The 25,991-nt window shown below is 41.8% G+C and overlaps 2 protein-coding genes across 2 annotated transcripts in view; both read right to left on the minus strand.

The window, feature by feature from the left end:
* Positions 1 to 1,363: 1,363 nt before the first annotated feature.
* Positions 1,364 to 18,369, minus strand: enpp2 (ectonucleotide pyrophosphatase/phosphodiesterase 2). The gene is made up of 25 exons (XM_080857163.1): positions 18,281 to 18,369; positions 17,252 to 17,357; positions 15,990 to 16,145; positions 15,637 to 15,762; positions 15,457 to 15,517; positions 14,501 to 14,598; positions 14,331 to 14,410; positions 14,099 to 14,218; positions 12,980 to 13,035; positions 10,469 to 10,534; positions 10,145 to 10,217; positions 8,993 to 9,101; positions 8,672 to 8,797; positions 8,402 to 8,433; positions 8,133 to 8,260; positions 6,220 to 6,295; positions 6,038 to 6,125; positions 5,621 to 5,790; positions 4,899 to 4,944; positions 4,592 to 4,731; positions 3,905 to 4,040; positions 3,723 to 3,800; positions 2,229 to 2,361; positions 1,819 to 1,972; positions 1,364 to 1,569 (listed from the first exon to the last, which is right to left on the minus strand). Exons 1-25 carry the CDS (start codon positions 18,296 to 18,298, stop codon positions 1,399 to 1,401), a joined length of 2,547 nt encoding a protein of 848 aa, XP_080713289.1. The 5' UTR covers positions 18,299 to 18,369; the 3' UTR covers positions 1,364 to 1,398.
* A 2,093-nt stretch (positions 18,370 to 20,462) lies between these two features.
* Positions 20,463 to 25,991, minus strand: part of taf2 (TAF2 RNA polymerase II, TATA box binding protein (TBP)-associated factor) — a 30,936-nt gene continuing 25,407 nt past the window's right edge. The window contains exons 23-26 of the mRNA XM_080855766.1: positions 24,659 to 24,861; positions 24,294 to 24,452; positions 22,220 to 22,322; positions 20,463 to 21,580 (exon numbers count right to left, since the gene is read on the minus strand). Of these exons, the coding sequence (XP_080711892.1) occupies positions 21,276 to 21,580; positions 22,220 to 22,322; positions 24,294 to 24,452; positions 24,659 to 24,861 (770 nt within the window). The 3' untranslated portion in view covers positions 20,463 to 21,275. The remainder of the gene's footprint in view (positions 21,581 to 22,219; positions 22,323 to 24,293; positions 24,453 to 24,658; positions 24,862 to 25,991) is intronic.

Below are 25,991 nucleotides of genomic sequence, written 5' to 3' on the forward strand. Positions count from 1 at the left end.
TCTTCCTAAATATGGTGGTGATCTCGATTTTCATATAACACTTCAGTGCCTCTTGATGTGTGTGCTCTTCCTAAAGTTATTCTGGTCATTTTCCTTGGGCAGTCAGAACAAAATGTAGTCTTTCTGTAGAACTACTACAATCTTGAATAAATAAAGTAAAACATTTAATGTAACTGATGTGGATGCATGCCCCATAGGATTACGTTGTACATCCTTTTGTGGTTGCCAGTTATAGCATTCTAACTCAATACTGGACTGATTTCAATTGTTAGTTCAGATCTAAATCTAGATCTAGATTCATTGTTAGTAAAGATCTAAAAAAGATCTTTAAAAAAAAAGGGGCCCAGGTTGAAAAGTCCCAAAGTTTCCCTTTAAGGCAGTGGTTATGAACTATATCCTCCACTGATGAATATCTTGTTCTTTCTGATCTTCTTTTCCTGCCTGATGGCCACAAGATGGCGAAGGAGGGAATCACATTTTCCTGCTGAGTACGCCTGAGTCCCATTAGCTGTTGCACTAACAGCCATCTGGTTTAAATGTAACTAGTTAGTTTGAAAAAGAGTTGGACTAAACACATAAATCCCAAACTGCAAAAATTCTACAGACTTTCCAAAGAAATCATTGTTTTCAATCAGACTCATCAGTGATGGTAACAGACAGGACATAAGTGCCATTATTCTCCTACTAGCAGAAGTCGTCAAACTGTGAGAGGACCTCAATAAATTTGACATCTGAAAGCAAAAGACATTTTCAAGCTGAGCAGCTTGTCTTGATCTCTGCTCATATCAGCTTGGAACTAAATGCACTTTATACAAAGAAACTCAACAAAGACCTGCATCTGAATTATATCAATAGGCAGGTATTCTTCGTGTTTACAGACAGAGCACAGTATTGAACATCCCTAAAACTCCAGGAACTCATGGATTCAAGACAATCTTCATTCTTATATTTGAGTAAGTTCAGTTTAAATTAAGTACAAAAGAGTTTAAACTTTTATTGTTATGAATTTCATGTTGAGCATAAATAAGTGTATCACATAGGTGCTGTTCACTGAAAGTCGATGTTAACGCTTGTCCCATCATCATCATCATCATCATCATCATCACGGCTGTGTTCAATACTGAGCTCCCCACCCCAGCCGAGCGAGCACTCAACCCCTCATCACCACAGACACAACACAAGCACCAGCACCACATCCTCACTCTCTAATGAAGCCCTACAAACCAGGCCATTCATGCTTATGGGTCATTACACGATAGGGGGGAAATGATATGTTTACATAGGGGGGTTAGCCATTCAAAGAATAATAAATATGGAAGCTTGTATAAAAATATACACCTAACCATTTGGGATGGGGGGGGGGTGTTGGGAGCAATAGTGCAGGGGTGCAGTGGTTTTTTAGATTTCGCTCTCGTACGTGTGCAGGTAGGTCTTGAGGGAGAGGATCTCCTGGTAGGAGCGGCTGGTGCGGCGGTAGAAGTCCAGGCCTGTGAGGATCTCCACGTCGCGCACACGGGCCGTGTGGGTCTTCATCAGCTCCTCCACCCACTTAGCCTCCTCGTCTGCGCTCTGCAGGGGAAGGACGAGTGGTATTTCATAAGCTTCGTTTTACCTCTACAGTTGCTTATCATAGAGACATGCTTACAACTGGGTGACAACAATCTTTTTTGACATCTGATCACTAAGCAAAGTTGGCAGACAAAAAAAACCTTCGAAGGACGCAGAAAAGGTAAATGATGTGTGTACAAAGCAATCCGGCACCTCTTACAATCTGTTTTACTTTGGCGTACTACTTGTGTGACAGGAGAGGACACTCACGTTGCAGCTCTCATCGTTGTCAGCTCGGTGAGGCAGGATAAAGGAGAAGACACTGAGGGGACCGCTACATAACTCCACCGTGTGTGTGAAGTCCAGACAGCTTGTCACCACAACGAAAAAGTGTGTGGGGATTGGTATCGAGCCACTCACGTACCTGAACAAACACACACACACAAACACACACACAAACACACACACACACACAGAGTGAGAGAGAGAGAGAGAAAGGGCCATAAGTAGATGCATAAATGTGTGAGTATACAAAAAAAGAAACATGGCAACAGCTAAAACATTAAGCTTCTCATAATACAAATGCATCAGTAATTAAGTTCCAGACAGAGGCATAACATGGGTACAAAAAAACAAGAGCAACCTCTGCAGCTTGTCATGTGGTCTCACTCCTCACTCACTGTTTCATCTTCTCCGCTGTATCTCTGTGTCCATCATAGTCATAGTCAAAGATGGGGCCAGCGATGATATTCACTCCATTACGTTCACTGGCATATCTCTTCACCAGGGCCTTCTGGAAGTACGTCCACATTCCTGAGAAACACCACAAAAAAGAATTGAGATCACTAATAGAAAGTAAAAGAAAATGGCAGACAAACAATAAACATAAATCTTCTGTTACGCATGTCTTTTAGGCAGGTCCTAGGACCTGACCTGTGCTCCAGAAAGAGGATCACCCCCCCCCCCCACCCCTCTCCCATCGATGCCCTGAGTGTCTGAGGCCACCCACCAGGGCTATGATCAGAAGCAGGCGGACCACCAGAGCACTTGGGTTTGAATCCGTATGTGCACTTAACTAATTTACTTCCTCTACCCATTCAAGAGAAACAGTGGGGGGAACACCAAAAGAGACCCATTTTCTATATGTGGAGATACCACAGGCCACACATGACTGCTACCACTTACTAAAATGAGGTAAACAGGGCTGCAAAAAAACAGAGTCACAAATTCATAGAAATATTGTTTAAATCATGAGACAAATTTCATATTGTCTTTCTGTGCTATATACACTTTTAGCTGAAAACTGGACCGAACACTCATCACTTGAATGCTGAAATAAACCATGTTCCACACATTTTTCAGAGAATAACCAGATTAGAAATCCAAAATATGCTGATATGATCAAGATGTATTGTGACAATGTTTAGGCATGGTGTATTGTCCCGAAACATAGACTCTGGGGAGGTGTACACAGTCACTGGTATACTCAGACCCTTCTACAGGCCTCGCCATAATGCCTGGTGAGGAACAGAGAGAGCAGCCTACTTATCCTATAAGTGGGTGGAAATGTTAAAGAGAAGCCATGTTCTCTGTAGGTCTTTGGACTATGTAAATGCATGTTGACACTAAGACAGCTGTAAAAATAACACCATACTTAGACTTACAGATATGTAAACACACGGAAGAACACACACAGGTATGTGCAAATGTACACTTATGTCCTCATTCATAACTGCACAAGCACACATGCATTTCTCTCAGAAATCAAAGGTAACCTGACATAACTTTAAACAATTATTAACTAACATTACTAAACTATAATTTAATGTTGGCAATTTTTGCTACATGTTATGCTCAGTATAATATTACCAGAATTGTACAGTCTACATTTTTTAATCCCATTGGAATTGCATAAAAACAAACCAAAATGTATTTATATACATTCAAGGGCACACATGTTTGAAATAATGCTTAGCTTGTGGATATTTTGTGACACTGCACAAATTCCACAGAAACCACTATCTACACTGACTAGTACATGTGTTTATACATATTTTAAATCCTTCATTTCTCAGAGAATACCTTTCCAAAAGCTACAAGCTTTATTGAAAAAGAAACCAAAAACTTTAACATAGTTAAATACTTTTAAAATAGAAAACTCAGAATAGACTCACTTTTGAATGCTGGGTACATGGGCACTGTGTTGGTGATGAGCACAGCATCATATCTGGCATCCTGGCTTGAGGCCAACTCTGTCAATCAAGTTCATGAAATGAGACTAAAGAATTACTGCCATCTGTGCAGAATTATGATGACTGCTAAGGAAATGCCGGGGATCATGGGAGCGGTGACTCACGGGGAGGGTAGAGGAAGCCGTAGGAGATCTGCTTGTCTGCCTTGTAGCCGGTGCAGGACTGACTGTAAGCCGGTGGGATGCGTGCGTCTGGCCTCACGCAGTTACTGAGAGCATCTGTTAGAGTAGCCACGTCAACCTGAGCAAAAATGACACACCATCACATCAGAGAAAACATACTATTGGCCTACTTGTAAGTATCCATAGTCCTCCTTATGAGGCCTCCTTCTACCACTGCAGAGTTTGCGTTGATGCTCAATCCAAAACTGGTCAGAAGGCCAGTATATTGAGGATGCTTTCATGCTTTCATTACTTTGTAGATGACTTGGAACATATTAAAGAAATTAAGGAAGTTGAGAACAAACTCTACACTGGAGAATTCTGCCATCAGTTTAAGGGGTGACATCTTTTGTACTGCAGTGTGCTTACAGGTGGTGCTGCCATATTAATGCAGTGACAAAACAAGCCTGTCACCCATATTCAGGATTGAGAAAAATGTGTGTCAACATCATGCACTGATTATGCATTAGGCCTGTTGTAGTTGGGTCTACTGAATAGAAACAGATATTTTGATTGAAGCTGCTGGCTAAACTCATCAAATTCATTACTAAACCACTCTTGGTTCCATCTTCAATGAGTTTTAGGCATTCTGTTTTCCTATTCTCTGTGGTAGTGAGGAGAGACCGATACCTGTTTGGGTACAGTATAGGAGGTCCACAGTGGCATGGAAAGGACTTCACTGTATGCACTGATAAAGTCACTGTGGTGGAGGATGCTGTATTTCGTTTGAAACATAACTGCTGGTCGACCATGAGGGAGGTTCTTGCTGTCTACATGACCAAAGAGAAAGAGAAAGAGACAGATAGATGAAATGTGTGACTGACCCCCACCATGACATTTAAGTGGCAAAGCTGCTGTGGTCCGTTATCATTCCTTCAAAAATGTTTCATTCATTCACTTAATTTAAATGATGGTGTTTCTGAAAAGAGATCTTTACCATCTATAGCTTGCCTCACTCGTTGGTTGAGCTCTTCCACTTTGTTCTGTAAGAGACAGAGCCACAGTGACTCCAGGTTATAGCCTCTTACAATGGCCAGTTTCAAAGCTCTCTGTCCCCTATATTTTGAACGCAACTGTAAAAGATTAAAAGTGAAAATGTCTTGCAAGAAATCTACATCCCTGCAGAAGCAAGAGCATTTAAAAGAAGAAGAAAAAAGAGAAACTTCATTCACATCAAGCATTTCAAGAATTTGAAACAGCATCTGGAACAAAACTGCAGGTCAACTTAGTACGCACAGTGTACAGCTCAATTCTACAGCTGCACTATAGCAAGGTAGTTAGAAACAACACATCTTTGTACAACTGTCTGAAAATTACTCGATGCATAATTGTATGACAAGAACAATTATTCAACATACTCAATGGTACTCTAACTCCTTCCAAAATATCACTGTGTAGGTTGTTTGTGTTTGTACAGTTATTTCTACTGTTAAATATCTCAAATGTATGTTTGGCAAATACGATGAGTTACAAATCTGTAAACATTCAATGGAGGGATCAATTAACCTTGTATTGGCAATGGCTTGGCATATTTTGTGGAAACATCCTCTACGAAACAAAAAAAATCCTTGCTTATCTAAATGCTTAGATGAGATGAGCTTGCAACAGGAACCCATCTGTACATTGCAAAGCATTCTGTGGATTAGACAGGGCGCTGACCTTATCTTCGCAGCTGCACCCTAAGTCGTCTGTGACGCCACCAACAGGACCTGATGGGGTGGGCTTGGACACTTCCTCAGGCATGGCAGGTTTGTGTGTGGGGAGCTTCAGCAGGTGGTTTAGACTGCCATGGGTGCCATTGTTTGGGACAGGCTTCACGCCCAGCAGATCTGTGGAGTCGAGAGGAGAATCTAGTCAACTCCATATCAATATATCAACTCCATCCTGCATTCACACTGTCCTGTCCAGCTCACGACGTGTTCAGTATCTTTACGATGATGGATCGACAGAATGAGATGCACGCTGTTCTGCTCTTCACACCCACAAACAGCACTAACCAATCTAAAATGTACAGAAAAAATACATGTACAAGATTATCACCTCCATCAGTTTAATGCTGGAACAAGTTAATCTTACCACACATGATGTTGTAAAGTTCGATGTTCTCGAATGCTGGAACTTTAGTCTTAAAATTGAATGATGGTCCATAACCTAAGAAAATAGTCTGAGGGAAAAAGAGACATACATGATTACAATAATCGGAGAATATCTTTGGCCTAAGTGTGTTAGGGTTACACTGGAAAATACGTATCATGTACCTGCATACTGTTGATCTTGTTATCGTAACCATGGTCACCAGAAAATATACATTTGGGCTTCTTCTCAGGTGGCTTCCTGCATAAGATAGTCACATAATCACAAAAAAGGTAGAAATCACCTCATCACACAATACCATATAGGAGACAACTAAAAGAAGTCACATCTGACATGGTATTTTTAATGAAGGCATGGTTTACCTTGGTCCAATGCCACTGATGGACATAGGCAATAAGGTTCTGGGTTATATCATCAAACCACAATGGTAAGCGGAATGCATGCATTACCAAAACAACAAAGAACATCTGCTCTAAAGCACTGCTCTTCTTCCCCCATTCTTCTCATTCTGTAATTTTCTGATTACATTAGTTCCCCAAATAACAGTCCTAAATGCTGCTCAATCTTGGTAGTAATTCAGTCAGAAGCTGACTATGAAACAGGTCTAACCTTGATCCTATATGTGCTATCTCAGAGCCAAATGGCTAAATCTGTTATTAACGGTAAACCAGTTATAAATATCCAATTGCAACCTATTTTCCAATGAGTATTGCTAACCAGGTAGCTTTGGAAAATGCTTTGGAAATCTTTTTTTATTAAAACTAAATAAAAACCTTACTGATCAGTCATAATATTTCTACATTCTCTAATTGGCTTTCCCCCCATATTGAGGTGTTCCAAACATTTGTTATGTGCATGCTAGCATGTAGCGTCAGCTCTATTACAGCTCGATTACAGCACATTTATTTCCTGCCACTTAGAGCTGCCGCTTCACCTATAGTTTGTTTATTTCTAATTCATAAAATCTACCACTTCTGAACTTTGCCTTCCACCACCCCAAATCTCCACTCCAATTTAGTGGTTGGCAATAATTGCAAATTATTTCAATTCCAGTGTCAGAGCCAAAACAATTATGAACATTGGTTTATTTGTTACAGATAATGCTTTTTTAAACTGCCTTTTGGTCAGAGTCGGTTTTACGGCAATGATATGCCACCACCAGCTAATCATTAGACAGTTGTGCAGACACCGAAACATCTCAAAAATCCAACCAGTGAACCAGCGTTCTGTCTGCTTTTTAATGAAGGACCCATTAGTCTCTACACTCAGTGACCCTCATGATGGAGAACTCCACAAGCATGCGGTGTCTGCTAATCACCTATCTGGCCTTGGGGAGCCGTCAATTATTTCATTTTATTCCATCATTGGATACGAAACAAGAAGAAGACTGATCCCTACTGAAACTGTCAGCCGGGTGTGAAGCCTCTCTCTCTCTCCCTCTCTCTCAGAGAGCAGTCAGTTCACAGCTCCCTTGGTGCCAGCGATTAGATGGTCTTATATCTTGGCAGGGTGAAGCTAAAAGACCTCTTTCATTTAGCTCTGCGGTCGACTCAAATGAGGGAGTGGGGTGGGGGAGCATAGGAAACTGGCACTGTCGCTCTTTACCCTCCCTACTCCCCTCACACCACACAAACACACACACAACACATATAATACACACACACACACACATATTACCCACACACACAATACTCTCCCTGGAGAGTTTGTTTTCAGTGGCTTCACCCGTCAGGCGATGGCATGACCTCATAGATTTACTTTAAGGCGATGGTAGGTTCACAAGCAGAACGAATGTGGTGGGTTTGTTGGTCTTCATGTAAAACATGTACGGTCTCTTCTTACATCCCCTGCCTTTGGTAGTTATTCCTCAAAACAAGACTTACTTAACTTTGTCTCCAGAACCAACCTTTCTGAATCGAAACTGAATGCAAGACAACATCTTTCTAAACCACAGTCTTGGAATGTACCAAGTGTAAACTTCTGATCTATATATATTGGAAATGTGTAAAAATAATTTAAATGATGAAGAGTTTTGAGGGTTAGTGTGAGCAAAGAAAGCCAGAAGGTGGGACCTCACCTTGCAACATGCCATTTCCTCTCCACCATAATATGGATGTCCTCAATGCGGCGGTTGTAGGCGTAGTGCAGCCGTTTGGGCAGATGTTGCTTCAAGTATGGCTTAAAGTGCTGGCCTGGCTTCTTGCACTGAGGGAGGTGAGGACACACATGCTGTTTTACATGCAACTCAGCAGGGCTCTCTGTGCTAAGGGTATTAAAGAAACCTAATAACAGTATTCAATAATAACACACATTAAAACCACCAGGAGAGGCACAGATATGACTTACTGTGAGATTGGCCACCACTGCTTTGGCATCATCTAGGGAATACATAAACAAAATAATAACAATGCGAGGTCTTAAATTACAAAATAGAAAACAAAACAATTTGCTAGAATATTTCTTTTTTTGAAGAAACTATTCCACAGGGCACTACTGGCATTATATTTACAGCGATACTTTTATGTGTTATTCACTGACAGTCAATCATCTCGCTCCCTTAAGTGACATGAATGGAATGCACTGCCTCCCTTTGTCTCACATTCTTTCATCACTTACATTTGGCGTTATTTGGGTTTCTGGCACGGATTCTTCCCAAAGATCCTGGTATGAGAAAAATGTCATCCACGTTCGTCATGTAGGAGTTCAGAAATTCTGTTCTGTCACAGTGTGCCTCTTCCATTCCTGAATAGGACAACATCTCATATCAGCCTGATGCAGACTGGTGTAAAAGACTGCCACAGAATCCCTTTTTGGTACATAATGGCTTTGGTAAAGGGGATGGTGCTGTTTACTCTGTCACCATATTTACAAGCCAGCAATTCTTGCAACCTAGCCATGAGAATCAACTTTGAACAATCTCTTGACAATTTCAAGTACCGTGATCTCCCACTAATATGACGTTAACACATCGATGAAGTTTCATCTGTTTCAAACCCTCCATCAGGTGGCCAACCACTTTATCCAAGTCTTTCAGTGCAACGCTGATCTGCAGAACACAGAACCTCATGGTCAGATCAGTATATGCGGAACAGTACAGTATTTGCAAATATAAAAACTTATGTTGCCAGTTAGTGCTGTCAAACGATTAAAATATTTAATCGCGATAAATTGCATTTTTGTCATAGTTAACTCAAAATGAATCGCGATTAATCGCAATTTTTTATCTATTCTAAATGCCCCTTCAATAATTTTTTTCCATCATTTTTATTTTATTTGAATGCTCTTATCAACATGGAAAAGTGGATTGGCTTGCTTTATGCAATGTTTTATTTGATTGAAAAACAACATTGCCAAACAGGGCGGTACAAAATAAAATTATAAAGTGCACATTTCAGATAAACAAGGACTGCCTATATATAGTGCAGTTAAACCATGGCTTAATATTTTCTTTTTTTCAAGTTTGCTGTGAACATAGAAGTCAGGCCTCTTATTTCAAAAACAATGAACGGTAACAGTTAGGTTACCAATAAAAGGTAAGCCTTCTACTTCTGTGCTTTCAGCCAGCTGCCTGTTGACATTTTCAGACAACATTGAAGCTCGCTACTTTTGCACAACACAACTTTTAAAGATAAACTTTCTATTCAGAAGCTTGTTATCATCCGTTTCGCTATATCACGTTCACCATTCACTCAAACCATAACGTTAGCCTACTACACAGTTTGCGTGGCCAAAAAGAGCGTTAATCTAAGTCTTTTTTTTTAACAACGCGTTAATCGCACAATAAAAAATTTGACGCGTTAAAATGGGTTTGCGTTAACGCCGTTAATAACGCGTTTCACTGACAGCACTATTGCCAGTGCATTGTAGTTATTTTGAAATACTTCAATATTACTTATCTCTACTATATTTATGAATGAAAAATAATGAATAGATCATAGATTCATGTAGATTCATGTGAACCTGGACATGTAATAAGGTGTATAAAATTAGGCATAGAATTCACACAGGGCTAGAAACACTAACAGTGAGATATGGCTAAATGCATATAAACCAGTGTCAATTCAGTTATACAGACAGGCTACATCTTACGTCATTGCTCAGCGGTCCCAGTTTATGTCCGTAGACGTCAGGGTGCTCATTGTGCATTGCATACACATAGGGCCTGTAATCACAGGAAGAAGGATCATACCACACAGTGTAATAACCATACAAGAACTACACTTTCAGAATTAAGTAAGGACATATGTACTTCAGTTTAAGCATGAAGGTAGTGTAGCTGAAAGATCTCTACAGCCAATGTAGCAGTGCAGAAACTATATATTTAGAGAAGGTATGGCTGATAGAACACCCTTCACAGTAGTGCATGAGGAGAAGGTTGTGTGGGTGGGGGGGGGGGGGGGGTGCAGTGCAGACCTCTCTGAATCCGGAAGGTTCAGCCACTGTAGAATGGTCAAAATCCTCCTTTCCAATGGAATGGACCTGTTGGAGAAAAGACACAAGCAAAAAACCTGTTAGCACTAAATTAGATATATTCTCTGCTGTATATATATTCATCTTTGTAATAACATTCGTGAGGATACCTTAGCAAAAGCGATATCTATGTCACAGTCAAGAAATTAAGAGTCTGTGAGACTTTCACATATAAGCACATATAGAGATTTCTCTATCAAAAAAAATAAATATCATCTTGCAAATATTGACATATTCTGCTCATTAATAGTCAAAGCCTGTCTTTTAGGTTAAATAAAACTCATTAAGTCGATATTTAGTAAGCCCAGGAAACTATTGGACACTTTAAATAAAACTGTGAGGCACTAAAGGAGGAATGGTAACAAGCAGTTTCCCTGAATTACAGCTTACACAATGCACTGTGGGGGAACGAGAGTCGATCAATTGTTGACAGAAAGTGAGTCCAGTTTCGACAAATCCTGTAATCAGGCCCAGGTGCAACCTGAAAGATTTGTCCGGGGAGAGAAAAATGTTTCGCACAATTCCGGAATGCACTAATGTGTATTGTTTCACAGCTAATGGGTTTGCTGTTAATGGATTTACTGGTGCAGCTAATCCTCTTCTGTTCAAACTAATGTGTCATGGTAATTTAGTTCTTCACACACAGTGAAATCCCATATGTGAGTATGAATCCAAGCATGAAGACAGTTTTTGGTTGCGAATGAGACTGTTATGTGTGCAAACACCACATTACAATGCCCATATGTGCATCTGTTCGCCCCGTTTGTAAATGGAATACCTCTGGTATCAATTTGAACAGCTTGTTCATTTTAACTTGGATGAGCTGGAGCAAAGACACGCACTGTCCCCTGCAGGCACCACACAGCATTGCACTCTAGACTTGACCATGTGATGATGGCTTCTATGCACAAAGCAATTGACTTTTCAAAAACTTTCTAGAGGTAATGGAATGCAATTTGAATATATAACAATCATCACTTTTGAAGTTTAACAAATTGATAGCCACTCTTCACTTCATATCTTCTGTTTAAAAAGTCAACTCAGAGAAGGCCGCTGAAGGCTGTAACAGTACCCAGCGAGTACAGTGCTGTGCAGTCCTCACTCCCTGACACATAAACAGATGTCCTAGCGACAGACGTGAGCACCCATGGGTTTTAGCCACCTTACTAGCAGGCCCACCTCCCATGCCAGTTGCGAGTTCGTGTCCAGTGAGGGACTGTGCTTGTCTACACAACTTCACAGAGAAATAAACAAGCAGGAAACCAGGAATCCTCAACACAGGAAGTAGCTAGCTAGCTAGCTATGTAGCATTATATTGACAAACACTGTTGAATGGAAAAAACTAAAATGCTACATTGCCTTAGGTATCAAGGGAGCACACTGCAACCATAAAAAAACATCAGAGGATCAGACGTCTCCCCTTAATGACAGCTCTGGCACTAATTCACCAGCCTAGCCCAACCATTACTGTCAAGGGCTGATGACTGATGACTGTTGACTGATGAGCGTGGGATACAGAGCAAAAGCAATTTACAACGTTCAGCTACCATAAGTTGACAGCTGAGTTGATGAAAGTGCCTGTTCCACCAGAGGGTCCAAAAACATTTTCATTGTTACTGTGGAAAGTTCTGACTCACCATAAATAGATGTTAAGTAAGATTAAAAAGTACTGGAGTTAGAGCTATTATGGAGTTTTAAACAACAGTGGGCAATCCCCTTTAAAGTGTCACACTTCTCTTCTTCTGCAGACTTGCAAACTGATATTCAATGGAGGGTAAACTAATCTGTCCAAAATCTCAACAGCTTACTCATACAAATATTACCACCATACTAAAACCTCAGACAAATTAACTAATTTTAAGTAAAAACATCTACCCACTATCCTAAGCCGCGCACCTAGCAGAGGGAGACCTAAAATGCAAACCTTGCATCATTGACATCATTCACTGGATCCCACATTTTTTTGGTATATGGGACTCATTTTCACAAATTGCTTGCAAAACATGCCGGGGCAAGTCTCCCTACATCACAGCAAAGAAGGGTCATGATAGAGGCAGTGCAGAGGGAGGTAGAGAGAGAGAGAGAGAGAGAGAGAGAGAGAGAGAGAGACTTCCATCTCAAAGGCCTCTGTGTGTGTGTGAATGTGGGAGTCTTTGTGTTTGAGGTGAGGTTTATAGAGCCCAGAGTTGGCCCAAGGGCATGACCAAACAAGAACATGCATATTATTTCCCCCCCTTCACACGAGATCAACCATACTGCAATTAAAACACAATTATTGTACAAACTACTCTTTTGTCTCAGGCCAGTACTACTTTGAAGAGGCAAAGAGAGTTGACCCTGGCTATGGCTATGTAGACCGAAGCCCACCACTGATAAAATGGGGGAGAAAGTTATACATGGCTCTCAAATGAAGCTGCTTGCCGTTGTATTTGGCACATGATATTGTGGACTTACACCGGCCAGAAGAAGGTGCCAGCTTTCACTCCCTGTTTCTCTGCTGTGATCCAGATCTGGAGAGGGAGAGGAGTAAGATGGATATGTAAGACATAGATTTAATACAACAGTGAAAATACTCAAAAACACAGACATAAACTTTTAGAATTTCACTAAAGTTTCCATCTAATAACACTCGACTACTGAACTACCTTTAGCAAAATTATACATAATGGTGGTTTCAGACTTAAATTCATGTAATGTTCTCATACTGACCTCAGTCATATAAATCTCCATGTGCGTGTTAATTACAAGCAGACAGTGGTGATGCTCAATCTGACAGGTGCAACTCAAAAGGAATGATTTTAAGCTACAGTCAGAAACACCTCTAAGTGAATCTAGCCTTCAAGACAACTCTGAGATGGCTCTTATCTCCACATCCTGGACTAATTTGTTCCAACTTCAATCGGAAAGCTTCAGACAAAAGCTCAAACTGTCAAAACTGCAAACTACTAAACTTGTAGGGAACTGCAGAGATTGAACTGTTCAATATGTTACCTCACAGACCTGCAAATTCATTAATCTCTGGGTAGACTGTTTTTCTGGTGAAAGTTATCAACAGAGAAAAATGTGTCAAACAGGGTACAAAAAAGTAAACGTATTCCCTGAGCCTCAAATGAGGTACCTGTCTCCTAACACAACAATCGCAGGAGAGATGTCTTTTGAACAAAGACCCATAATTGTAGCACTGATGTGATATAACCATCATTCATGCTGGCTGCGAGTCATGCTGTCATAGAGTGTGCTATCGGTGTGACATTTTTAAACAACCAAGCGGAAATCCGATCTTGATCAACAAACTATCAGACTAATGCTGATGTCTCCTGAATGTGATCCTTCAGCTAGCTGCACTTCCATAGGTCTAGCACTGGTTGCATCTCTGCTCTGGGCTGAGAGTGAGTTGAGATGCCTCTCCAGCTGTTGAGCTGATGGTTGCCAGATGTAGGGGAAAAAAAATGCTGTTCACTTTGACATGATGAAGCCAGGGAAGAGAAGGACAACCAGACCAAAATAAAAGACCAGGTAGAGCTCTAGGGAAAAGCGAGCACAGCCAAACTGTGGACTTGAGAGAGGACTTACTGGCTGACCTCCCCACCATCGGTGCTTCAACTTCTCTCGACCACGGATTGTGAAAGTGGACTCAAAGACAGGATCATGCATCGAGTTGCCCACAATTCCATGAGACTCGGGATATAGACCCTGCAAATGAAAAATAGTCATGGGCCAACAAGTAGGAATAAGGTTCCAATTGATGTTTTATATGGTATAGAATTTTTTTTATATATATGTAAGTGGATTGGTAAATACATACTGTTGCAATTGAGTAGAGATTTGGGTAGGTTTTGGTGGGGTATACTGGTCTCATGTAGGGTGCATGAGTTCCACACGTTCCTGTGAGTAAAAAAATAAATAATAATTAGCACTAACCCTGAAAACATGTTTGATATCTAAAGATGTCTGTTTTAATGTGCAGTGGCTTACTGAGCTTCTCGATGTAGGGTATCACATTGGAGCCCCTTTTCATATATGAGGCCCGGAACCCATCCACAGACAGCAGGATGAGAGGGGGACGGACAAACCTTCACACACAGTAATACATGTGGACACACACACACACACACACAAACAAACACACACACACACACACACACACGCACACACACACACACACACACACACACTCACACTCACACACACACACATACAGACACACAAACGAACGAACGAACGAACACACAAACACACACACACACACAAACAAACAAACAAACAAACAAACAAACAAACAAACAAACAAACAAACAAACAAACAAACAAACAAACAAACAAACAAACAAACAAACACACACACACACACACACACACACACACACACACACACACACACACACACACACACACACACACACACACAAACACACAAACACAAATCAGTATTATAATGACATTTAAAGTGAATATCAGGCATACTACCAAACAAACTGCAAACTCAGCCGAATCACCTTTTGATACCAGATGTTTTATTACTGCATGCCATGGGTTAAATCATGGTAATTATTAACAGTCAGTAACCTCTATTCATAAAGATGAGAGCTTTCAGTATAATGACTTAAGTGCGACTTCCTACCTATTTCTATGTTCACTCACATGCATACACAGCATGCAATAAACAAACATTTGCATGTCTTTGGTTATTCTGATGGCTCAATTTCCTCTGCTGTTAATTCATTGGGCCTTTTTAAAACTATTCTGTGAACCGCTGACCTCCTTTGATGTGCCAAAATGCCATCAACATACTGAAGTGTTTCTCCCACGAAACACACAATGCGACCCAGGAAGGCCAAGTGATGTTTCAGCTTCCACCGACTGGGCGAATTTGAATCAGTGAGAGTGGGGGGGGGGGGGGGGGGGGGAATCAGTCAGGGAGGAACACTCACCCAGCAGGACACTCATGACTCGTAATTTCCTCACACTCCTCAGTCAGCCATGGAACATCTCCTGAGATGGAGGAAGATAAACAGAGAGAGTGAGTGAGAGAGTGAGAGAGAAAGAAGCTGGGATTAATGGGCTCAGTGGTTGACACTAACACAGTTATGCGCAACTGAGTTGGGCCCAACCTTTGCAGAGGCTCTTGTAGTTGGTGCAGCAGTCTCCTTTAGCCAGGCAGTCCTCTGAGCAGTGGCAGGCGTGCTGATCATTACGAGTCTCCCCACAGCGTTCTTTACTGCACTCATACCTGCCCTCTAAGACACATGTTTAAGACACTCGTGTTAGAAATCATAGAGAATACATTTTAAATGAACCAAGATGACTGGAAGGTATTACAAATGCTCCACACCCATGTGCTGTGCCATACATTTTACGATATGCAAAAGGTGTCTCTATAATGTGTGGGGAAATACCTTTGTGAAAAAGGCAGTGCCAAACACCCCACGTGTTAAATGCAGACCACCTACATGGACCACCTTACCTGTTTTCAGGCAGTGCTCTTCAAAGTCGGAGCAGCAGCTGTTGTATGTTTTGCATAGATTGTCACAGCGACAGAGCGGAGCTTCAGCCTCGACCAGTTCAAAGCACCTGTTTTTGCAAGAGCCTGACAGGCTGGTCAGTGGGGAACTGGAGGGAGCTACGAGAGAGAGACAGGGGGGGAGGTAAACTGTTAACATCTGCTGGAGACTCTAAAATACACACCAGATAATTGGGCCACAGGCCTATAACCTTTCAAAGACGGTCAACAAAATCCCATAAATCAGTCCAGACGTAACAAAGCATTCCTTGTGTATCCATAAAAGACAAGAAATAAACATAAAAAGAGGGGGGATATGACAAGTTCAGTGGATGGGCTATGCAAGGTGCAATATGTAATCATCAAATGGAATACATTGCACTTATTAAAGACCCATGGGCCTCCTCTGCCTAGTCTAAATGTTTCTTTTGAGCTCTGAACACATCCATCTGTTAGTCGTGTGTAAGAGAAACATTTTAAAATGCCTGTTTACATTGAGGCCTCATTCATGCAAACACACCTGTGATGTAGGCCGAATGTTTGATTTATGCCATTTAAATGCACATGATTGGAGTTTCTTTGACACAAGACTAGAAAATGTGGGTCAGAAAGCAGTGAAATGCTTACTGCACATCTTAATATTGACTTAAGGTAGAGCTGAGCAAACATTTCCAAATTTTTCATCAACAGGTGAACCTAAAAAACACAGCACTGTTGTTTCATTCAAACTCGGGGATGCTCGGGGACTGGCACGCACATCTGATGGACACGGGTCTTAAAATAAACATTTAATTGATAAGCTGTAACCTAGGAAAATATTCTATCATATCGAGCACTAATGGAATCATCTTAAAAAACATCAACATCTGACAAACTGAAATGGCAAAGGCAGTTAATCAGAAAATTCAAAAACATGCGGCCAGGCTGCTTTCTTGACATGTTTGGAGTGGCATGAGTGAGTCTGGCTTTATGTACATAAACCGCTAACGGACACTGCCGCATGTGCTTTCCAAGATACACTGCACTGTGAGTCTGGGACTGGAATGACTTTCCCCTCTCTCACACACATACAGCTTTCTTTTTCCGTCTCCCAATTTAGAAACAGAATTCGGTTTATTTTGCAATGCAAGCATGGGCTTAATGAAATGAAAAAAAAAAGATAATAAACAGAACTTGACATTGCACAACAAAGGTACTGCAGGTACCCAAACATTGAAATTACTTACTGTGCGAACGAGAGTCATCTGATGCTTTGGACCTCCCTGAGCGTCCCTTGACAACGTGAGCATAGTATACTCGGGGACCAGAGAGAACTATCAGGGCGTAAAATACCTTTGAAAGAGTAAAATAGTCGTAATTAAGAGAGGAGAGGTTTAATATATATATATATATATATTCGTATGTGGTTGTGGTTTAATTTAAAGCTATGCTGGTGAAGAAATATCGGTAGCCTATGCCTAGTTACAAAACTTACAAAATAGCTGAGCTCATGAAAATAGACATTCCCTTAATTTTGTTTTAGAGAAGCTGATGGGTTAGCAAAATGATGCTGAGGAGCTCGCGGATATGCTGAACAAGCCTGTTAGGTCTTTAAACTCCAGTCATTTCAGAAAACAAAGCATTTGTCCGTTCATTCTAGACACAACAATGAAGCCTATATTTAAATGGACCATCTGCACATTAACCCGGAGACAGTAAATTGCAGCTTGGGCATAGATCACCTGCTGGAAAGTCTGTCATCACCGTATGGGTCTTCCCAAGCATTGACAAATCTATTCAGTTCAGGTCAGTGACCCTCTCAAACCATGAATAGCCTACTGATGCAGACAAACTCAACAGTGCTTCTTTAAAACAAGCTGGATGCAGCTGAAGTGCAAAAGAATCTTAATTCCAAATTTAGGTTTCGATCCTGAAAATAATTTCATCCATACTGAGCAAATGCCTAGACTGAAGAAAGCGAATTCCAGTAAGGCTATACTAAAACCAAATAGGACCCACACGCAAAAACACTCAAATGAGCTACAAAGTTATGCTACTTCTAAACTTCCCTGAATGCAAAATAACATCGAACACTGAACATAAAAATAGTAGAAAAAGTCGATGCAAACTATAGGTTGCATCAACGTGCACTATCAATATCATCCTATAGCCTACTTAAAACTACCGAGAACAATGACGATTGCATTTAAAAATAAAAGACGTAGATACAATAGGCTACATATTTTAAACGAACTATTTAGTCCATCTTACCGTACCCATTTGAGTGGTAACATGGTTAAATATTTAGCTTGACCAAAGTGAGTTCAGTGCTGCAGACTGCCGCCAACCATCCGCACCATGTTCATGTTACAGTACAGCTCACCATTCGAGAGAGTGTTTAGAGCATTTTACAGGCAGCCAATGACTGCAGGGCAGCATCAGAACGCGTGTGGTTTCAGCGCTGTCAGTGCGAAATAGGTAGATCGCACGTTTATGTATTTAGTATAAATTACAGTTTGTAATGTCATTTAACATGTTCTGCATGTCATGCATTTCTGAACGTCGCTCATTTGTGCGGCTACATTTCAGTGGGCCCTTTTATGGTTTAATTGCTGATTGCCCCTGACATTGAATTGGTGTCTAGTTTGAAGAACAACCAAGACAACACATAGCCCTTTTGCTACGGATCACATGCTGGTGTTAATCTCACAGCTTTTCCGTGTATTTATGAAAAACACTGTTAGCCTGTTCCATATCTGAACTATTGTGATGACTTCTGGTAAAGTCTTACTGACTGCTTTCCCGTCAAACCAAAGTCCTCAAGTCTACCAAGTTCCCTTCTGTTTATAGAATACTCTGTGAATATATATTCTGAAATTGTAACTGCTCTGGACTTCGTATAAATGGAATATTTTATGTTAGATGTATCCATCTAAGAAGCTGAACAATAATCGCTGAAGTTAGCTGATGAATACCATGGCAGGCGCAGAGAAAAACAGTTGACTTTGAGGAAACAGGGTCAAGTACACTGGAAGTGATGACTGGCTATGGAGGAAACGGTAAACAGGAGCAGGCAAGGACACTGCACAGCTGCCCGTGAGACTGGAACACAAGCATCCATCCTGCCAACTCTTACACGGCCATTTGCACATGCTTTATTATAAATACAAGAGACAAACTTGTCACGTGTTTAAAAGACTGGTGTTAACTGTACTTGGAGGCAATACACAATGGTGCAATATCATCAATCATCTAAAAAGCTACCGACACAGACAAAAATAAAAATAGAGAGTAAGTGTGTTGAGAGAAATGCCCTGGAAAACATTAACTGAATGCTTTCCTCCACACAAACTGAAGGGGAGTGAGAAGATAAACGCCAAGATTTTCTACTCACTGTAGAAAATAACATATTCAGCTGTATACGATTTCAATTTGACCTTTAGAAACTGGTGATTGCAGAGGATTTAGATGGGGCTGCAACATCACTGTCATCAGACCTGTGATGCAGAGGCAAAGTTTAACAGACCTCTGAAAGTAGAAAAGAAAATCTGCTATGGCCCAACCAAAGGGGGTCAATGGCTTGCTTTACATATCCCAATTCTGCAAAAGGAATTTGAGGTTATATGAGACAACCAGGTGTAACCTATTTTTCCACCAGACATTCCAGTCATACCAGATGATCATGGTCTTAACAGATTGAAAATGTCCAGCAGCATCAAATCCAGACCCAGACCCAGACAGAGAAAGAGGCTATTTAACGGAAAACAAAAGGAAACAGACTGACTCCGTCCGATTCTGCTGCTATGAGGTGGGTGCTCAGTCACACTTTCCCTCAAGGTCATCAACTGCTTGCTTTGTCAGTCTGTTTTGTACCTGCAGTTAAACTGTACAGCACATGTGAGAGAGATGACTGTGCTGGTGATGATGCATACAACTGAGTTCTATACGTTCTATAGACCCCATAGCCCCTGTGTGAAGTCACCTCATGTGGGTCTGCTTCAGTCTCGCCTTCTCTGGCAGGGTTTTTGCCGTTTGTGTCGCTGTCCTGCCTCCCCTTTCTGTCCTGACTCATACACCCTAACTAAAGTGTTACTTTCTGCATCACTACGAACTCCTTTAGCCTCCACACTCTTGTTATTTTAACGTTACACAATGTAACATATAATAATATCTACTACTAAACTGATAACTTACCCTCTTGACCATGCCTCTTTACCTCATTATTAGTATACTACACTATACATTTCATATTAGTATACTAAACTAATAATAAACACTACAGTAATTTACTTACATTCATCTCAGTTTTGTTCATAAGATGGTGAACAGAGAAAACTTTAATTCAAGTGTATGATTAAAATTACTATAGCAAGGACAATGCAATGAAACAAATATTGAAAAGACAACAAAACAACTGGTTTTATGTAGAAAACACAAGAATGTGCAAGAAACCGGAGGTCTACCTGAAGTATAAAAGAATGATGGTGTTGTAACATTTAAAATCCAGTATTTAATCTGAAGTATTTTCACTCGAAATTTTCACTTGAAATCTGGAAAACTCAACTAGTGATAGTTTGTAATACGCGTACATGGGGGAGCTAAAGGGTGAACTTTCACCCCAATATCCAGGCTTGTTATGATGGCAAATCTCCTTTTCCCTCTTGAGTTTGACTTGGTGTGTTGAACTGAGGGTACACTGTGTGGGGGTGGGGAATCCTCTTTCAAGGTAAACTTTCCATAATTTACAGGGCTGTATAAAAAATATCTGGAAAGTTCAGTGGCAGCCAAAAACCTGAAGGAGCCACAAAGTGAAAAGTTCCTTTGTAAAACAGTCACAGAATGCCGTTATTTATCACCTCCTACGTGTCTGTGTGTGTGTGTGTGTGTGTGTGTGTGTGTGTGTGTTTGTTTGAGGGGGAGAGAGAGAGTCCGTGAGGGGCAGAGAGAGAGAGTGCGTGAGTGAGCAAGCGAGCGGGGGAGAGAAGCAGGTACATTGTTTGAGGGAGAGAGAAAGGAAGAAAGAGGATGTGTACTGGCTGAGTGGTATGGCATGATGGGTGGCTGGAAGGAGGGTGGGGGGATTGTAAAAGCAGGGCGAGAACTTGGCCGGAGTGTACTGCCTCTTTGTGGTTGACGATGACATCAGGAACCCACATGCAGAGTAGACACAGGGGGAAGAGAAGTGCTCTCTGTGGAGCTCCTTGAGCAACCCGCTCCCTCCCTCGGACTCGGCCTCCGCACCCACCTCCCCCCCCGTGCTGGCTCATCTCCTCAGTCGGAGAGGGAGGGGGAGCGCATGGAGCGTCCGCTGGCTGGGCTGTTGCTGAAGGCGTGCCCGTCGCGTTCCTTCTCCTTGCTGTCGTGCTTGTGTTTGTGCTTGTGTTTGTGCTTGTGCTTCTTCTTCTTCTTCTTGTGCTCGTGGTGATGGTGGTGGTGGTGGTGGTGCTCGCCGTGCTTGGAGGAGGAGCTGCTCTCCTTGCTGAACATGGGCATAGGCATGGGCATGGGCATGGGCATGGGCATGGGTGTGGCAGGCATGGAGAGCAGGCTCTGCTCCACGGACGGAGGCTCTTTTCCTGTAAGGCGCACACACACACACACATGCACACACGCACACACATACATACGCACACACACACAGAAAGAGCGCACGAGAGAGCACACAAGAGAGAAAGAGAGAGGGGCTATCAGAACACTGTTATTTTTTAATTCCAGAAAAGTGCCAATAAGGGGAATGTTGAATTTAAAAGGTGGGATTCTGTTTGCTCAAGGATGCCCTTATAAGACTTCAAGGTGGAGTGAGCAATCCTGACGGAAGTCAGCTGTTTTTGAAACTCAACCACCAAACCCACCCCCTTTTCCAATCCCCCTGCACGCACTGGCGATGACTTGGACACGCATACCACAATACAGGTTAAAAACCTACATACATGTGTCTCAGAGCGACATCGACAGACCATAGACTGCACGCATACACCTAATATGTAGAGTTTGGTAGTTGTAGCTTACGTTAGCGGTGGCTAGCTGTGGTCTGTGGCTTACAACATGCTGAGGTCACAGGGGTGAAGCCTACACTTCATAATCATGCAAACATACATGATCTGAAGTAATTATGAAGTTCCTGCATGTTTTACACGTTATATAATTATATCTGAATCACAAGTTTGTCTTTTCCCCTCAATGCATAGCTGGTTAGCACAGTACTCCTCTCTTACCTGGTGTAGATGGCCTTTCCAGCATGTTCAAATGATGATAGATGAAAGCCTGACTATCATGAACTGTCTCCATGTCAATATCCTCCTCTTCTTGGGTGGGAAACTGAATGATACAAATTCACCAAAATAAACCACATGCTAGCACATAAGCAACTCTGACAAGCTAACCTCAGCGCCGTTTCTAAATATGAAAAAAGAAGTGTTTCTCTAGTAAATGTATACTACCGTTCAAACGTTTGGGGTCACTTAGAAATGTCCTTCATTTTCAAAGAAAACCACTGTTTTTTACAAATAAGATGACATTAAATTAATCAGAAATACACTTTATACATTGTTAATGTGGTAAATGACTATTCTAGGTGGAAATATCTGGTTTTAAATTAAATATCTACATAGGTGTATAGAGGCCCATTTACAGCAACTATCACTCCGGTGTTCTAATGGTACATTGTGTTTGCTAATCGCCTTAGAAGACTCATGGATGACTAGAATACCCTTAAAAACCCTTGTGCAATTATGTTAGCACAGATGAAAACTGTTTTGCGGATGAGAGAAGCTATAAAACTGGCCTTCATTTGAGCTAGTTGAGTATCTGGAGCTTTAAATCTGCGGGTTCGGTTATACTCTCAAAATGGCTCGAAAAAGATAACTTTCATGTGAAACTCGCCAGTCTATTCTTGTTCTTAGAAATTAAGGCTATTCCATGTGAGAAATTGCGAAGAAACTGAACTTTTCCCACACAGGTGTGTACTACTCTCTTCAGAGAACAGTATAAACGGGCTCTAACCAGAGTAGAAAGAGAAGTGGGAGGCCCCGGTGCACAACTCAGCAAGAAGACAAGTATATTAGAGTGTCTAGTTTATGAAATAGACGCCTCACAGGTCCTCAACTGGCAGCTTTTTAAATGGTACCCGCAAAACACCAGTGTCACCTTCTACCGTGAAGAGGCGACTCTTGGATGCTGGCCTTATAGGCAGAGTGTCAAAGAAAAAGCTATATCTGAGACTGGCCAATAAAAAGAAAAGATTGATATGGGCAAATGAACACAGACATTGGACAGAGGAAGATTGGAAAAAAGTGTTCTGGATGAATTTCAAGTTTGAGGTGTTTGGATCATACAGAAGAACATTTGTGAGACGCAGAACATGTGAAAAGATGCTGGAAGAGTGCCTGACGCCATCTGTCAAGCATGGTGGAGGTAATGTGATGGTCTGGGGCTGCTTTGGTGCTGGTAAAGTGGGAGATTTGTACAAGGTAAAAAGGATTTTAAATAGGAAAGGCCATCACTCCATTTTGCAATGCCATGCCATACCCTGTGGACAGCGCTTGATTGGAGCCAATTTCCTCCTACAACAAGACAATGACCCAAAGTACACCTCCAAATTATGCAAGAACCTTATAGGGAAGAAGCAGGCAGCTCGTATGCTGTCTGTAATGGAGTGGCCAGCGAATTCACCAGATCTCCACCCCATTGAGCTGTTGTGGGAGCAGCTTGGCCGTATGTTACGCAAGAAGTGCCCATCAAGCCAATTCAACTTGTGGGAGGTGCTTCAGGAAGCGTGGGGTGAAATATCTACAGATTACCTCAAAAAATGAACAGCTAGAATGCCAAAGGTCTCCAATGCTGTAATGGCTGCAAATGGAGCCTTTTTTTGACAAAAGCAAAGTTTGAAGAACAAAATTAATATTTCAAATAAAAATCATTATTTCCAACCTTGGCAATGTCTTGACTATATTTTCTATTCATTTTGCAACTCATTTGATAAATACAAGTGTGAGTTTTCATGGAAAACATGAAAATGTCTGGGTGACCCCAAACTTTTGAACGGTAGTGTTCATGTATGGATATTATGATTAGGAGTATGTATGTCTCCTTCATATCATCAACATTAAAAATCTTCTCCCAAAACCAGCCTATACTCAGGCAGTTTAAGGCCTCTTTCATAATCAGCAAGGTGGTGTTCAATGCACTAGTGTGTGCACAACCAGTGGAAAAGTAAATGATAAGCAGCGAAGTATGTGCAAGTGAGAGTGAGAGAAGAAGGATGAGTTGTTGGCAGGGGCTGCTCCTTACTCGGCCTTTCATGGGGATTTTAATGCTCGGCTCGTCCTGCAGCACCTGCCCAGGCTCTGGGGGAGAGCCCAGGGGCGTGTCGAGCTTCCTCTTGAGGGCCTGGCTAGGTGGAGGAACTGGGATTGGTGGTGTATCCATGACCAAATGCTCCTCCTCCGCCTGAAAGTGAGGAGAACATAATCCACATACGTGACCACAGCAAAGACACAGAGGTGGTGTTGGCTCATGAACAATGGAATGGGCAGACTCAAAGACTGGACACCGAGAAACAAAAATGATGAATAAATGATGAATGAACTAAAAACAACAAGACTGATGGATCTAGGATGGATGGAGGGATGGATCTATCATGCCTTTATACTGACTGAGAAAGTCATGGGTGCAGGGAGCTCTGGTGCGGCCACTGGTTGCTCTGGTTTGATGGTGGGGTTCAGCAGGGCCTTCTTCTCCTTCAGGTTGAGCACCAGGCCCAGCTCAGGCAGAGGCAGGCAGGAGGGTCGTGTCAGGCCAAACAGTGTGTAGTACAGGTTCATCGCATCGCAGCGCAGGCGCCAGTCATGAGAGGTGCCTGCAAAGGAAAACAATATCAGAGGATGTATGTAGGACATAGTACATATATTGTGCTGACTAAACTGACTTGAGCAAGCACAAGGAAGCACAAGACAAGACAGGAGACGTACAAAACAAAAAACCTCCCCTTTGACAGGAAAATAACCTGGCTTAAAAGATTGGTCTTATGAGGACATGAATATAAACGGCATGAACACAAGAAGATATGAGCCTTAAACCAATTACAGACATCTAAGGACAGAAGGGAAAACATACGGCAGAAAACAATAAGATCTCTAGTATAAATGTACTGATATACATGTAAATACAATATACTATGAAATTGAAGACTTGTATACTGATACAACACAAGAGAACTTAAGCAAATGATGTTTCCAGGGGGGTATAAAGCCAAATCTGCAAAAGATAAGGTCTATTTTGATGTAAAAAGCTTAGCTCCCATAAACAATCTTTACTACATCAACCCAAAAACAGGTTCAGAAGTACCGAACAGCCTGTAAGGACAAATCAGGGAGTAAGACTTGCAGACTGCAGTCCTCCACAGAACCCTTTTAAACTCTGCCCAACATTGTGAAACAGACGATTTCCCCTCAGTCTGAAAGGCGCGTGTGCACTAATCAGAAGCAGGTGTCAGTGTCTTGTGGAGTTTTTTTCTTAACTCTTTAGACTATGCAGTGCAGCCTGCCAGCAGATGCTGCACATATATGGGTCAAGCACACCGAAGGTAGCAATCACTGAAGAGTGGTGTGTTAAGCCAAAGGGAGGCTTTAATGAGCTCTAGTAGTGTCTCGGTCAAAACGCGTTTTGAAACGTTGTCCAGAGGAAGTCCCGCGGCAGGCTTGCGTTGTGTTAAGAAACTTCAAAGGGCCAGAGTGCTGCGGCTCGCTCGTAAAGACGGATGCCAAGGCTGGCTGCTGGCGCGTGCGGTGGGGGCCATGTCATCACCTCCAGGCCTGGATGAATACACGCCTGTACTGTACACATGTGGAAGTGATTCTCCAAAGAGTCCCCATCGGATTTGGCCAACCTTGCAGATGATGAAACACAGATGTGGGGCCACAGGAGAAAGTGTGTTTTGTCTCTAATGTGTTTATTAGTTCATGCGTCGCAGAGCTTTCACAATTCTTT

The sequence above is a fragment of the Sprattus sprattus genome (genome assembly GCF_963457725.1).
Source record: "Sprattus sprattus genome assembly, chromosome: 18".
Taxonomy (NCBI): Eukaryota; Metazoa; Chordata; class Actinopteri; order Clupeiformes; family Clupeidae; genus Sprattus; species Sprattus sprattus.